The 14,238-nt window shown below is 42.3% G+C and overlaps 1 protein-coding gene across 3 annotated transcripts in view; it reads right to left on the bottom strand.

Moving 5' to 3' along the window:
* Window positions 1–14,238, bottom strand: part of clmna (calmin a) — a 51,617-nt gene that overhangs the window by 6,559 nt on the left and 30,820 nt on the right. For all 3 annotated transcript variants that reach the window (XM_085256755.1, XM_085256756.1, XM_085256754.1), the window contains exons 2-9: window positions 10,092–10,153; window positions 6,014–6,109; window positions 5,825–5,908; window positions 5,654–5,746; window positions 4,735–4,931; window positions 4,085–4,278; window positions 2,431–2,513; window positions 180–2,327 (exon numbers count right to left, since the gene is read on the bottom strand). In XM_085256755.1, coding sequence (XP_085112881.1) covers window positions 180–2,327; window positions 2,431–2,513; window positions 4,085–4,278; window positions 4,735–4,931; window positions 5,654–5,746; window positions 5,825–5,908; window positions 6,014–6,109; window positions 10,092–10,153 — 2,957 coding nt within the window. The remainder of the gene's footprint in view (window positions 1–179; window positions 2,328–2,430; window positions 2,514–4,084; window positions 4,279–4,734; window positions 4,932–5,653; window positions 5,747–5,824; window positions 5,909–6,013; window positions 6,110–10,091; window positions 10,154–14,238) is intronic.

Genomic DNA, 14,238 nt, shown 5'->3' with positions numbered 1-14,238 from the left:
AACTCATGTGTTTCACATTTTGAAGGCTAGAGACAATGACGAGTTGTGTAGCGGTACATACCTTAAGAGCAATAGCAAGAGAAAAGACAAAATGACAACAGAAATGCTCCTGAAAACTCGCAACGCAACAGTGTTACTGACCTTTAAGCCCCAAGAAAGTGAAACAGGTTCACATTTACCTCATCGTGCTCCTCTATCAAGTCCACTTCCCTGAAGTCTTCACCCAGCGGATCGAATTGTTGGTCATCTGGTAAAATGTCTGAAGGTGGTGCTGGCTGCAGAGCAGAGACACTCAAAACAGAGGGCCAGGTTTGTGCCTCAGTGTCAGGTTGGTCTGTAAACATGAGCTCTTCTTTGTCAGGGTAGAACAGATCCATGGGCTCAACAGGGTCACCAACCAGATCCTCTGTTGGAGAACCTCGATCAAAGTCCGTGTAAAACAAAACGTCCATGTTTCTGGACAGGGTAGCTGGTTCAGAGCGCAACGTCCCTATCTCATCACTTGGTTCGGTGTTGAATGGATCCAGTGTACTAAGCTGTGTGTTGGCTATGTCGCTGCTACAAAAGGTGTCAGCTAGTTTGCTCTCATGTCCATCAGGTGGATCAGTGGAATTTACAGCATGCTCAATATCCACTATATGAGTTTCAGCCTCTGTAGAAAAGTTAGTTTCTCCCTGAGAATCATCAAGAGGAGGCTTGCATTTATCACCATCTTCACTTATTTCAATCTGACCTTGCACGTATTCATTTGATGATAGATTGTGTTCATTTATATCATTTAAATGCTGATTTTCTGGATCCATTAATTCTCCTGAAGATGTGGCTTTAGCATTTTCAAACAGACCCTCAGCAATAATTTCATCGTCTTTATTGGAGGTAGAGCTTTTTTCACCTGGGTTTGCAGTACTGTTGACACACATGTCGGTCACCTCGCTTACAAACACCAATGGCTGGCTGAGATTTTCATCATCAGTACCGTGTTCATCCTGTTCTTCTGGCACACTGACAATAGAGATGGAAGGAATATTCATGCCTATGCTTGGATCCTGACTTGTTGTTAATACTTCCTCTGTGTTGGTAGAAGAGGTGTTGTCTAAAGCTTTAGTAATTTGTACAGAATTATTTGTGTCCTGAGAGTCTTGGCTGTCTTTTAAAAGTCCTTCACTTGCTTCATCTTGTGTTTCTACAAGTACTTCATTCCTGCCCATTAACATTTCTGGTTCTTTTTTGTTCTCTAAAGAACCACAGCAGTCTGTTTTATGACATTCAGTTTCCAATTCAACCTCCTCAGAGACATTTATGTCTTGCAGAAATTCACTTTGACTGTTAGTTTCTCCTTTGTGGTTCTGTGCATCCACAGATTTCTTCACACATTTCTCATCTCTGTGAGTACCGTCTTCTATAATATTCTCTTTCACAGATTCTTCACAATAGTCGCTGGATGTGTTGGAGCTCAGTATTTGAGGTTCAAGGATATCTTCAGCACCAAAGTCGCTCACTTCAGCTGAAGATTCTTGCTCCTTCTCTTTTAGGGACTCAGACTCTAGCTGTGTTATAACCTCAGTATTGATCTGCTCAGGTACCTGCTCCGTTTCCAAGTCCTTGTTGCTTCTTTCAAGTTTTGAATCTTCCACTTCAGCTACTCGCACTTCCCTTTTCTTAGCATGCCCCTGGAATCTGTCCTGCATGCTCTCCAGTGAGCTCAAAGAGTAAATCCCTTCATCAACACAACACTCACTCAGTGACTGCTCATCAGCGGCTCTTTCTTCTATGGATGGGATAAATCCTTCATCAATAGCAGTTACTTCCACAGGAGTCGCACGGTACACATCCCAAGCTGTTCCAATATCACACAAGCAACTTTGGCTCTCACCATCCTTCTCCCCTGCCACGGCAAGCTCACTCTCCACCCAAGAGTCCGGTGAGCTGATTGCAGAGTCATCCATTACTGACTCTGTGTTTACAGACTCGGGTACTGATGAGCCGGTGGGCGAGTGAGTATAAGACAGCTGTGGGTCATCATTGTTGGTTAAGATTTCTTCCACCGGTTTTATGGGGTCATCTGTGTGGGGCGAATCTGTCAAAATGTCATCGCTGGACCACGATCGAGTTGCCGTAACCCTGAAGGAAGGTGGCATCATGCTTCTGTCTTCCGATACAGAGGAAATTAAGATTTTGGGTGGGGGTTGGGCACAGTCCTTCTGAAACATATAGGACCTCTCCCTTATTCTGCTTCGGTGAGTACCTTTACTCATGTGGTCAGAGTCACTGAAGTTGAGTCGGCCCATAGAGACACTTCGTTCAATTAACTGGCAGGGCTCCTCTGGCTGAGACGGGAACAGGGAAATATCAGTTTTCAAATGACTGCTTAGTCAAAATACAATTCAATTCCAATTCACTGATTTTGTCTAGGCAAGGGATCTTTCATACCTCTTCGATACCAGGGAAGTGCTCCAGGAACTGAGACACATATGTAATGATAGACTGCTCATCTGGTGCATTGATAGACACATCTGAGCAAATAAAGCAAAATTGAGAGAGAACAAGAGTGAAAGAAAGAGTAACTAAATGTAAACATGCCTTTTTATTATTATTATTGTTATTATGGTATGATCCTATGTCCAAGATGTGCCCAAAAGACAATCCAGGAACAGGCTTATGAAAATCAAAAAGCCGTGTCCAACTTAAATTAGGTAAGGCTCCTGTTCAACATAATCTCCTTGGGCATGCCTACACAGCTTCCAGTGCAGCTGCTCTGTTTGGAGGGTCTTAGGAGACTCTGACCAGTTTCCTGTCTGTGGCAAAATCTCTACCTCGTCACTGGGGATGAAAGTTAGGTTTCCAGCAGTTTTCACTGGAAGAATGTGATCTTACTAACTCTGACAGTTGTGTGCCAGGCAAGAGACTGAGACCAGGAGCATCGAATGACTGCTTTACAGGAGCACCAAAGCATTCATTACAAGTACAAATACAATGCAACTTCCACGGACTGATCTTAAAAACAAAGCAGCCAACTGAAGACAGCCCAGAGATGCACGAGAGGATTACCTTGAAAGGTTCTATATTTCCACTCATAATAATGGGGAAATCTACAGGCTGTCTGGTTTTTACTGTCTCTTGCATACTAGACCAGGACAAATACAGCATAAGCACTGCAGCTCTGTGTAAAAAGGAACTACCATTACTTTATTAACTCAGTGAAGACTGTCTCAAAGGGCTACTGTGTAGTGTAACAGCATTTTTTATATGTGGTAAAAATAAATGACACTACGCTAAATTTAACAGCTTTGATTTTTTCAAATGATGGTCGATATTCCCCGTCAAATCCTTCAGTCTATCACGTGTACAACAAAAAGGATTTCTCATTCTTTGTTAGCAAATAATCCATCTGAATCTCAGTGTCTGCTAAATCAAGAATTACGTTATCAGCCGAGCTAATGTAAAACATATTTATAGAATACTGTGTGTAACACTGTTTGCAAACACTTCAGATAAAAGTTTCTAGTGGCAGCAGTCTGCCTATGGAGGACAGATGGGAGCATATGTGGTGGTGTAGCATGGGAAACACAAAAGACTACAGGAAGTTACAGTTAAGCAATGTGTCGTATACACAGTGCATGTATTTTTATATTTATGGTCCATTTGTTCTCTGGTGCTGAGTAAAATGTATTTTCTTCCTGTTAATGGGAGTTTACGTTATCATATAACCACTGGGTCATTTTCTTCTCACAAATATAAAAGGTCACTGCTGCATTCCTTACAAAGTAGAATGTAAAACTTCGCCCCCTTAAAAGCAGCATCTCTGAAGGCTATTCATTCTGATACACAAAAGCAGTCGGCTATCCTCAGAAAAGCTGATTCTGACTAGATTCTGACTCTTAACGAAGGTTTTCTTACTGTTGCATTTTAATCTCAAGAAATTACTCACACATTACAAAAATATGCTGATGAGATACACTCAACTACTATTGTCACTGTTCTTGAGCTCTCTTTTATCACGTCATCTGTAAAATAGATGAATTACAGTTTCAGTCACTAGAGTAGTGATTAGGCTGTTAAGTAAAAGTAGCTGTTGTCTTGTTACCTTCAGGTTCCAGAAGGCGCGGTATACCCAGGCTGTAGTGGGCGATTCTGAAGGCATCCTCTAGATTTTCTCTGGAACTTCTCAGTAGGGCTTTCCTCATGTCTACCAAGCTGGAGTCAATGGACTTAATAACAGCCAGGAAAGCCAGACCACTGATCCAGCTTTTACTAAAGTCCTGCACTGCTACACCATACCTGTAACAAAAATAAGAAATAGTCTGTGGAAAGGGCCAGTCCAGGAACACCACCAAAAAACCCCCAAACAAACAAAAACAACACTACATTGATCATCTCATGGCACTTTCCATTGAAAGCGAAAAAACCTGCATAACCAAAGAGGGAACCCCAAACATCAGACGATGCCCGATGAGTAAGCACTTGGTGACAATGGGAGGGAAGGGCGTCCTTTTCACAGGACAACACCTTCGGCAGGACCAGGCTCTAGAGGGGTAACCATCTGCCTCAACCAGTTGGGCAGTGAGGGTAAAAAGGCAAGAGAAAAGCAGAATATAGAGGGACCACAAAGAACTAACTGGATCAAACACAAACAGATACAAAGAATTACTGCTTTTCCAAAAAGGACACAAACTATGTAATTGTATAATGCATGTAACATATTTCCATATAATGGAAACGGCAGCTCCAACTCACTTGCGTGTTCGCTTCTGTACCCACTGCAGTAACTTCTTAATGGCCCTGCTCTGTTCTCGCACGGCTGTGGATGCTGACTGCCTGTCGTCCAATGGCGTGCTGCTGTAGGATGTGTCAGAGTCAGAGCTGGTGGGAATGGATGAAAGGCTGGAAGAGGAGGGGAACTGGCTCCTGATGTTCCCAGTCAGTTCCTTAATCTGGGTGGTGGAAGAGCTGAGTTAGCTGAGCTACTTTACTACTCATTTCAACATTTAGGCATTAAACAGATAAAGTCCTCATATCTATTGACTCATTACATCATGGTTACTATAGTAACCATTGGATGAAATTGTTACCCTTAAACAGATTGTGAAAGAATAAAACTGAGAATTCGTTTAGTGGAGAATCTGTGGAGCTTTTCACCTTTAGTTCAGTTTACACTGTCAGAGTTACTCAGAATAAGAAAACAGCTGTGACTGAACATTTGACAAGATGGGTAACATTTGCCTCTTCACCCCTGATAGCAGCTGATTAGCTGAGTGATCATAGCTACCACGCTTTGAGGCCCATCTACTTAACAGTGATGAACAAAAGTTTCTTTGTCAAAGCACTGATGCCAAAGCAAAAAATAACTTCTGCTGTCAATACATTGTTGGCTTTGCTATAAAATGCCAAATTTTAAGCTACACAAATCTTATATTACAGTTTGTGTTAAACAAAGATTTGCATTGGAAGTTAACAAAAGAAAAAGGTATAGTTTAGCCAATAGCTAACCTCGCCTAGATCTGACTCTAGAATAGAGGAGAAGAGCTTTCTTTCCCTTTTAGAGAAAGGAAGTGCAAAGCTTATGAAAAATACACCGTTTTGTACTAGCATCCTCTTCTTAGAGAAGTGAGAGAGGATTTTGATGAAGAAGCTTCAAGACAAAAAATGCAATTACCTGAAAGAAGAGAATGATGTTCCAAATGAGTCCCAAGATGATGGAGGAATTTCCATCTGCAATGTCAACTGCATCGATACTGACCAGCTTTACCTGTTGACAGAGCGTGTATGTCCTCACAGTTCTGCATTTCATCCAGCAATTTAACCACTGCTTAACTGTCATACTCACATTTCTCTCCTCAAGAAAAGACAGGACCTTGGCGATGTTATTCAGTCGGAAAATACGATGGGAGGACTTCCTGAACCCATGAAGCTGGGAAAAAGTACAATTAAGTATCCTATAAAACAGCAACAACACTTGGCAAAGCAAGTAGTGCAAAACCAATCTAGCACTTAAAAGTCAGTGTTACAGGCTGACCAGTTTACAGCCAGAGAGTTCCTCCAGCAGGGCCATGAGGATGCGCCCATCCCGGATGTCCTGAAAGAGGTCATGGACCTCTATGGGTGGGTCACACTGTGGATGGACAAACAAGAATGAGGAGAAAAGAGGGCTTTCTTTAACAATAGACATGGAGAAAGGAAAAGAGTCTATTACCATTTACAGAAATGATCATGATCATGATCAATTGTTTTCCTTTTTAGGAATTACTAAAGCTGATAATTGGCAGTACAGATGCAGATTCTTGTTTCTGTTAATGTCATAGACAATCATCCAAGCAAAAAGTTGAGACACTGGGTAAAATGCAGATAAAAACAGCATCATATTTAATCAAAAAAATAGTATATATAAATAATACATTTTGAATTCCAGCCCTGACTGTGTTTATGCATTTGTATATCATGAAGTTCTGGTTTCTCCTGATAGAAACCAGAACTTCAATAACTTCATTGCCCCACCTCAACAGTTTAAGAATGAAGATCTCTCAGCTAAAGGAATAATTTAATGTCTTGGCTTTGGTTGTTAGCCACACTGACTCAGTCCTGCAAACCGTTTTGTCAATGACATAGACTATTCAATTCAAAGACTTGACAGGAACAAAAAGTCCCATTTTTGGAAAGTCAACATGTTAAAAAAATGAGAATACCAAAATTTTGAAAACATCTAGAGTCTGCTGTCTTAGCCACAGTTCTTGAGCATTACATAGAGAGTGGTGACCACAAACCCATCATCCAGCACGTATACTGCATTAACCCAGCACGGATCGGTCATCGGATGTTGGAAGATGGGTTTGTATAATACACTGCCAAATCTTTTAAGTTGAAAAAATGTCCCAGCCACTTTTCAAAGGCTGATGAACACTGTGCAGTCTGGTGTGAAAAATTATGTAGCATATCTGGATGACTCTGGTATGTTCTTCCACGTGGTCTGAGAATATGGGCATTTTTGGGGGAACGTGTGACCAAAAGTTTGAAATGAAATGTGGCATTCTTTTTTATTTACAGTTATTAAAACATCTCATTTTGTTGTAGATTGGGTTGTACAAACCTACTTTACATCATTACACCTACATCATTTAAATCTGAATGAAATCTGATATTTAATAAAGTAAACAGAAAATGTTAGCATAAAGGCTCAATTTCAAGAAGTTGAAGAGTTTAGTTTAACATGACCTGTGATGGGAATTAACAAGATCTAAACTGTAATAGATCATTACGCTTCAAGCTGAGCAGCACAGAGCAAAAACAACATTAATACTGTCTTAAATCACTGAAATCTCCGGTTGGCAACAAGCTGATGAAGGTTGGGCATTGAAAGATTGTAGAAACTGTGTAACATTTCCTGTCATCAGCTGTGCAGCAAACTATAAGAGCTTTGTGAAAAATCAAAGGTTCACTGCTGTACACTTTAATTAATGTTAATGTTTTAAACGGATGCTTTGAGTTAGGGCTGGGTGATATGGCCTAAAATCCATATCACGGTATAATATGAAGCATGTGCGGTAACGATATATATCACGATATATTCTTTTCTTCTGTATAACATATTTTACACACTATAAGTCACACTTAAAATCCTTTAATTTTCTCAAAAATCGACAGTGTGCCTTCTGTATGAATTCCGGTTGTGCTTACTGACCTCGAACCGATTTTATGTGGTACACAGCGTGCACAAATCTGTCAAGAAATGTTTTAGTACGACTTTGGTAAGCTATGAAACCGCACCGCTTGATGGATTGTCGGAGCATTATGGCTGCCGTAGTGAGGAGCCTCGCAGAGTAATCTGGGACCTGAAGCAGATGGAGTTTTGGACCCAATGTCAAACGAACACTGCGGCATCACTAAGAGTTAAAAACTGTCTAAATCCTTTCATCTGTAATAAAATGATCAGCGTTGCTGCTTTACCAGGTGTAACAATTAAGTTTAACATCCAGGCATCCATGAATTTATTAAATTCAACGGAGTTAGAAGTTAGCAGGAAGTTAGCTCGCTAGTTTCCACCTAAACATGATATAGCATGTTCTGACTGAGAGATTTCTGAAAAAATTAAAACGTACAGCTCTGCTATCACTTCCAACATAAATGAAAACAGAAAACTGAACAGCAGCGACTTTTTTAGGGTTACTGAAGTTGGACTAGCTGGTACATAATGATGTCCTACGTGATCACTAGTAAAACAGCTACGTTAGCATAACATTAGCACAGTGAAGCTGAAGGATGAACGCTACCTTGATACTCGATAAAAGTTAACGTGAAGGTTTCTGGTGGTCAGGGACAAATGTAATTGCATGACAGGATGCCGTAAACAGACCAAACTTCAGTCAGGAGAACAACTGAGATCATCCATCCACAATACGAGGTTAGTCATTAACATACTGCAACAACATGGGAATAGAGCAGCTGCGAGACAATTCAACATTGATTGATTGGTAATTTATTTCAACATGTGAACAATATAATAATAATATAATAACAATAAAATAAGAAAGAAAAAAAATACTATACAAATTACATACAAAAAAACCCGTTCTGATTAATTTACATGTTGAAAGGGAGTGGGAAGAAGTAAACACTTATTTAATCCCACCCCTTTGTATGGAAGCCCGTTTCCCCCACTAATAAAAAAAAAAAAAAAAAAAAAAAAAAAAAAAAAAGATCCATAACTCAAAATTTCGAGTTATTTTCTCGAAATTTCAAGTTAATATGTCGAAATTTCGAGAAAGTAACTCGAAATTTCGATTTATTAACTCAAAACTTTGAGAAAAGCAACTCGAAATTTTGAGTTAGCGCTGCCAATCAGTAATCTACGTGAATGACGTCATTTCCTTGTTACCCGGAAGCTGAAGCCCTCAGCTACAAATGCTACAGCTAAGCTACCGTTATTACATCCAGTCGTGAATGCACAGATTGCTGCGTGTTTTCAGCCTGGCTTCACAAATGATGAAATCCCTGTGTTATTAGCTGAATCACATGGTGTTACTATCAGTAAACGTACTCGCGAAAGCGCCAATTTGTTGGGATCCGTTTTTGAGTGCGCGTTCCTCTGCGCCATATGCTTCCGGGTAACAAGAAAGCGACCTCATTCACGTATATTTTTGATTGGCAGAGCTAACTCGAAATTTTGAGAAAAGTAACTCGAAATTTTGAGTTCTATTTCTCGAAATTTCGAGTTATTTTCTCAAAATTTCTAATAAGCCATTCCTCTGCGGATGATCTGTTAGCTGTTTGACAACTACTCTTTTTTGAGATGAAAGGAAGGTTGGAGATTGGCCTATAATTAGCTAAGACAGCTGGGTCAAATGATGGGTTTTGAAGTCTTGGTTTAATTGTTACCTGCTTAAAGACATGGTACGTAGGCCAACGGCAGCAAGTGCAAGCACAGGCTTATCGTTAAAATCAGTCTGCATGAGCCAACACTTAGCTCTGTTGTCATAACAATTAAAAAACAACTCAGGGATTTGTGAACCAGTCTGAACATGGTTTGCATGTTGTGTGGTGGAGGGGTCAGAGGGTGGGGGAATCAACTTTCCAAGTTGACAGCAGACAAACGCATGATTGTCAATTAGTGGGTCAGAAATTTGACACATGGCCAAAGAGTGAATAAGAGAAGAGAGGCTCATTGTGTGAGGCAAAACAAAAGCCTTGATCAGACACTCCAACTCACAGCTAACTCTGACTCACCCCTGATTAGAACTGCCAACAAAAGGAAAACAGAAGCTCCAGAGCAGAAAAGCACAGACTCCACAGAATCATAATCAGTCTCTAGAAACAGAGTATGTCTGGGGAATAGATTAACAGTAGATTGGATCAACAGTAGAAAACCAAATGAAAGTTTAATGTCACACACAGGCAGTTTCACACAACCACATACATAATTCAGAGTGGCTGTCCCCATTTATATCCATCTTGTGTGTCCTACCATGTGTATGAGTATGAGCGGGTTCCTCTGCTTAACCGCAGTTAGATTAAAGAGTAGCAACTGCAGTAACTGAGCATGATTTATGTTTCTAGTCCTGTGAATGTTCTGCAGTGATAACATCCTGATGCTCTGCACAAACCTTTTCTAGGTGGAGGTTTATCCAACGGGTGAAGGTCCTCTTCTGAACCAGTTCCCTTTCAACTGTAACACAGAAAAACAAGAAAAAAGGATTTGAGAGTTACTTTATCAAAGAAGACAGCACACGTAGGTCTACTGCGGTTACTATTCAAAACAATGCATTGCATTGTGACATAATGTTGTTCAGTCACAATGCATGGAAAGTAGTATTTAGAGAGTATGCTCCAAATGTTATTGTCTCATAAAAAGAACAATTTAATTAGGGTTGGAGCCCATCCCAACTGTCACGATATGAGAAGCGGGGTACACCCTGGACAGGTTGCCACTTTATCGCACAACCAACACAGAGACAGGCAACCATTCACACTCACAATAAAACCTATGGCAAATTCAGAATCACCAACAAGCCTAACAAGGATGGCTTTGGAGTGTGTGAAGAAGCTGGAGGATCTGCAAAGAACCCACAACGGGAGAACATGTAAACTCCCCTGCTTGGCAGCGGATTTGGTCCTATTATCAGTCAGTGTGTCACATGTGCTCTCTGACTACTTCCAGTAGTCATGCCTGTAAACTCTGTTATCTGTCCACTAATAAACTACAAATACACCAATGATATACAGAATACAGATACACCAGTAATATTTGTTTGGTTCACCTCAGGCCAGGTGGACCGCTGAGCTAATGACCAACTAGCGGAAACTCTAGTTGGTCAGATGAATTACAATTATTATTTTTTCCTGTTAATTTCCTTTACCAATACTAGAGAGGCAGAAGTTGCAACATAGAGAGTGGATGTATGGAGGGAAACAACTAGAGAGCGGACCGGAGGGGTTGCCATGGCAGCAAAGTCAGCTGTTATTTATTTCCATGTTCAGAATGGGTCAGGTACTGAAGCAAACGCTGCAGACAAGGGTAACGAGAGCTTATACAGTTGCAGTAATGCTGAATGTTTCATCATCATCATCATCATCATCACAGTGCAGTTTGATGACAGGTCACCTTAAAGCAAAAATCAATATCAGCTGCACCTCTGTATCAGAGGAGTAACATGTAGAATGCTGATACATCTTGTCAATGTGTCCAGTAAAGTGAACCTCAGCAGTGTTTCCTCAAAGGGAATGCCTTCCAGCAGAGGATTTACCTCACTGTTCTCAGAGAGTGCCAGTTTTGGTATTTAGGGGGTGTAGCTGAGGCTTTTGTCACAGCAGACAGAAGAAGGGGGTGGCGTTAGGTGAGAAAACCGAAAAAGCATGACGGGAAAAAGCCTGAGGAAAGATGAGCCAGATGAACTGAAGAGTATGCTCTAAAACAATTATAGAGTAGCCAGTGCTACAGACTGAATCCCACCGTACTCGATGATCAAGGGTTCAAAGTACATACTTCTAGTTAGGTCCTAACTATTCCCACAATGATGAAATACTTTCAGTACCAATTCTATTTCATCTTGTGATGCTAAGCCTTTTTATGGGTCTCTCTGCTTTCAGCAGTCATATCCTCAAACACTGATGCCACTCTTGTTGACTATTTTTAATTGAGCTTCACTAAGTTCCTATTAAAAAAAGAATTACTTACTTCCCACTTCTAAAAAGGATACACTGTTAGGTATGCAAGACACTGACTTAATGTTTCATTAAAACATCAGCCACTTGCCACAGTTCAGCATTCATTTCCTAACAGGGACCAGAGCAGTGCGTCAGATATTACACCTGGGGCCCGTTCTTCGTACGTCGCTTACTACATCCAAGATCAAATGACACATCCAAGACCAAACCATCGCGCTAACCGTGAGCTCGCTAATCCGGTTCCCCGAACACACCTGCTGTTGACGATCAGTACAGCTGGATGAAGTAATGTGAGATCACTGGGTGTCGTAAAAGGGGCTACGCATCGATAGTAGAAACATTGATCGGCAACCCTCTGATTGGTCGGCGAAAATGTCGAAGGAGAGCGCTCGGTATTTTTCGGCAGCAGAGCAAGAACTCTTGAGTGAGGGATTTCGGGAGTTTCAGAGTTTAATCAGAACGCAAGGGAACACTGCAAAGGCTGCAAAAGGAAGGAGAGAGGGCTGGCAGAAAGTTGCTGACAAATTAAACTCGTAAGTAATTTAATAATAACAATAATAATGGAGTGGATTGATATAGCGCTTTCCAAGGCACCCAAAGCGCTTTACAATGCCACTATTCAGTCACTCTCACATTCACACACTGGTGGAGGCAGCTACGGTTGTAGCCACAGCTGCCCTGGGGCAGACTGACAGAAGCCAGGCTGCCATATCGCGCCATCGGCCCCTCTGGCCAACACCAGTAGGCGGTAGGGTAAATTTATTATATTACACTATATTATCCAATATTATATTACATTATATTATATTATATATATTATATTTATACCAAGATGGCGCCGCGTATGGATGCCCTGGTGCTTCAGTGCGTTACTTTTGTCTTGTTTTTGTGCATTTCTTCTGTGTCTGGGCACTCCTCTGGATATTCTTACACCAGAGAAGAGCTCCTTAACTGCAGGACTACAACGCCTGTGGATTTATTTCCAATATTTGTCGCATCTGCGGCAGATTTACTGCTGACTCTGATCAGGAAAGTGAGACGTCGAAAGAGAGGTAAGCGAGCCGGCGTACTCGTGCGTTTGAGGAGACGCGGACTGAGAACGGCCCTTCCTGGGATCTTCCTTTCTAATGTACGCTCACTCTGGAATAAGATAGACGAACTGGCCCTGATGAGAAGCATGAACAGAGACTTTGCCTCCTCCTGTGTCTTATGTTTTACGGAGTCGTGGCTCAGTGAGGACATCCCGGACTGCGCGCTCAAGCTGGAGGGCTTTCATCTGCTGCGCGCGGACCGGCAGGCCGCTCTCTCCGGTAAAACCAAAGGTGGAGGTGTCTGCTTCTACATCAATAGTGGCTGGTGCACAGATGTAACAGTGACTGCTCAGCACTGCTCTCCCTCTCTGGAATATCTTTTTATTCACTGCAAACCGTTTTATTCTCCGCGGGAGTTTGCTTCATTCATCCTGGCCGCTGTTTACATCCCGCCAGACGCGGATGCGCAAGCAGCTCAGTGCGCACTCGCAGAGCAGATTCTCCACATGGAGCGGACATACCCGGACTCTCTCATCATTGCTCTTGGGGACTTTAACAAAGCCAATCTGAGCCATGAGCTTCCGAAATACAAGCAGTATATTAAATGCCCGACCAGAGAGGAGAGGACATTGGACCACTGCTACAGCACGATCAGCGGGGCCTATCGCGCGGTGCCCCGCGCTTCACTCGGACTTTCTGACCACGTCATGATCCACCTGATCCCCACGTACAGACAGAGGCTGAAGCTCTCCAAACCTGTCGTGAGGACCAAAAAACTGTGGAGCAACGAGGCTGTGGAGGAGCTTCGCACGTGTTTGGAGACCACAGACTGGGACACAATGAAGGCTGCTTCTAACAGCTTGGACGAGTTTACGGACACTGTCACCTCCTATATCCACTTCTGTGAGGACAGCATTGTGCCATCACGCACCAGGGTGAGTTATAACAATGACAAACCCTGGTTTACTCCTAAACTCAAAAAGCTGTGGCTGGAAAAGAGTAAGGCGTTCAGAAGCGGAGACAGGGACTGCTACAGAGAGGCCAAGTACAGGTTCACTAAAGAAGTGGACATTGCTAAACATCAGCACTCTGAGAAGATGCAGCAGCAGATCTCAGAGAATGACTCGGCCTCTGTGTGGAAAGGTTTTAGGAATATCACCAACTACAAGCCTAAAACCCCCCACTCCACTGATGACTTGCTCTTAGCCAACACCCTTAACGACTTCTACTGCCGTTTTGACGAGCCATCAGGCAGCCTTCACACCTCCAACGACCCCAACAATAGAGGCACTTTGGACACTCATTCCCCCACCTCTCCCCCCTCCATAGAGCCATCACCACCTTCAAACTGTTCACCTGCAACACCCGCCCCCTCACCCCACACAAAAGAGGATTTCACACCACCTCCTCCGACCACAACTCTTCATATTCATGAAGCAGATGTGAGGAAGCAGTTTAGGAGTCTGAATGCTCGGAAAGCTCCCGGCCCAGACGGTGTGTCTCCTGCCACCCTCAGACACTGTGCAAACGAGCTGGCCCCAGTGTTTTCTGGCAT

This window comes from Mchenga conophoros, linkage group LG19 (assembly GCF_057382185.1).
Source record: "Mchenga conophoros isolate Kocher_MC1m ecotype Shallow Benthic linkage group LG19, M_conophoros_male_GT1.1, whole genome shotgun sequence".
In the NCBI taxonomy this organism is placed as follows: Eukaryota; Metazoa; Chordata; class Actinopteri; order Cichliformes; family Cichlidae; genus Mchenga; species Mchenga conophoros.
This window is presented reverse-complemented; position numbering and strand designations above follow the sequence as displayed.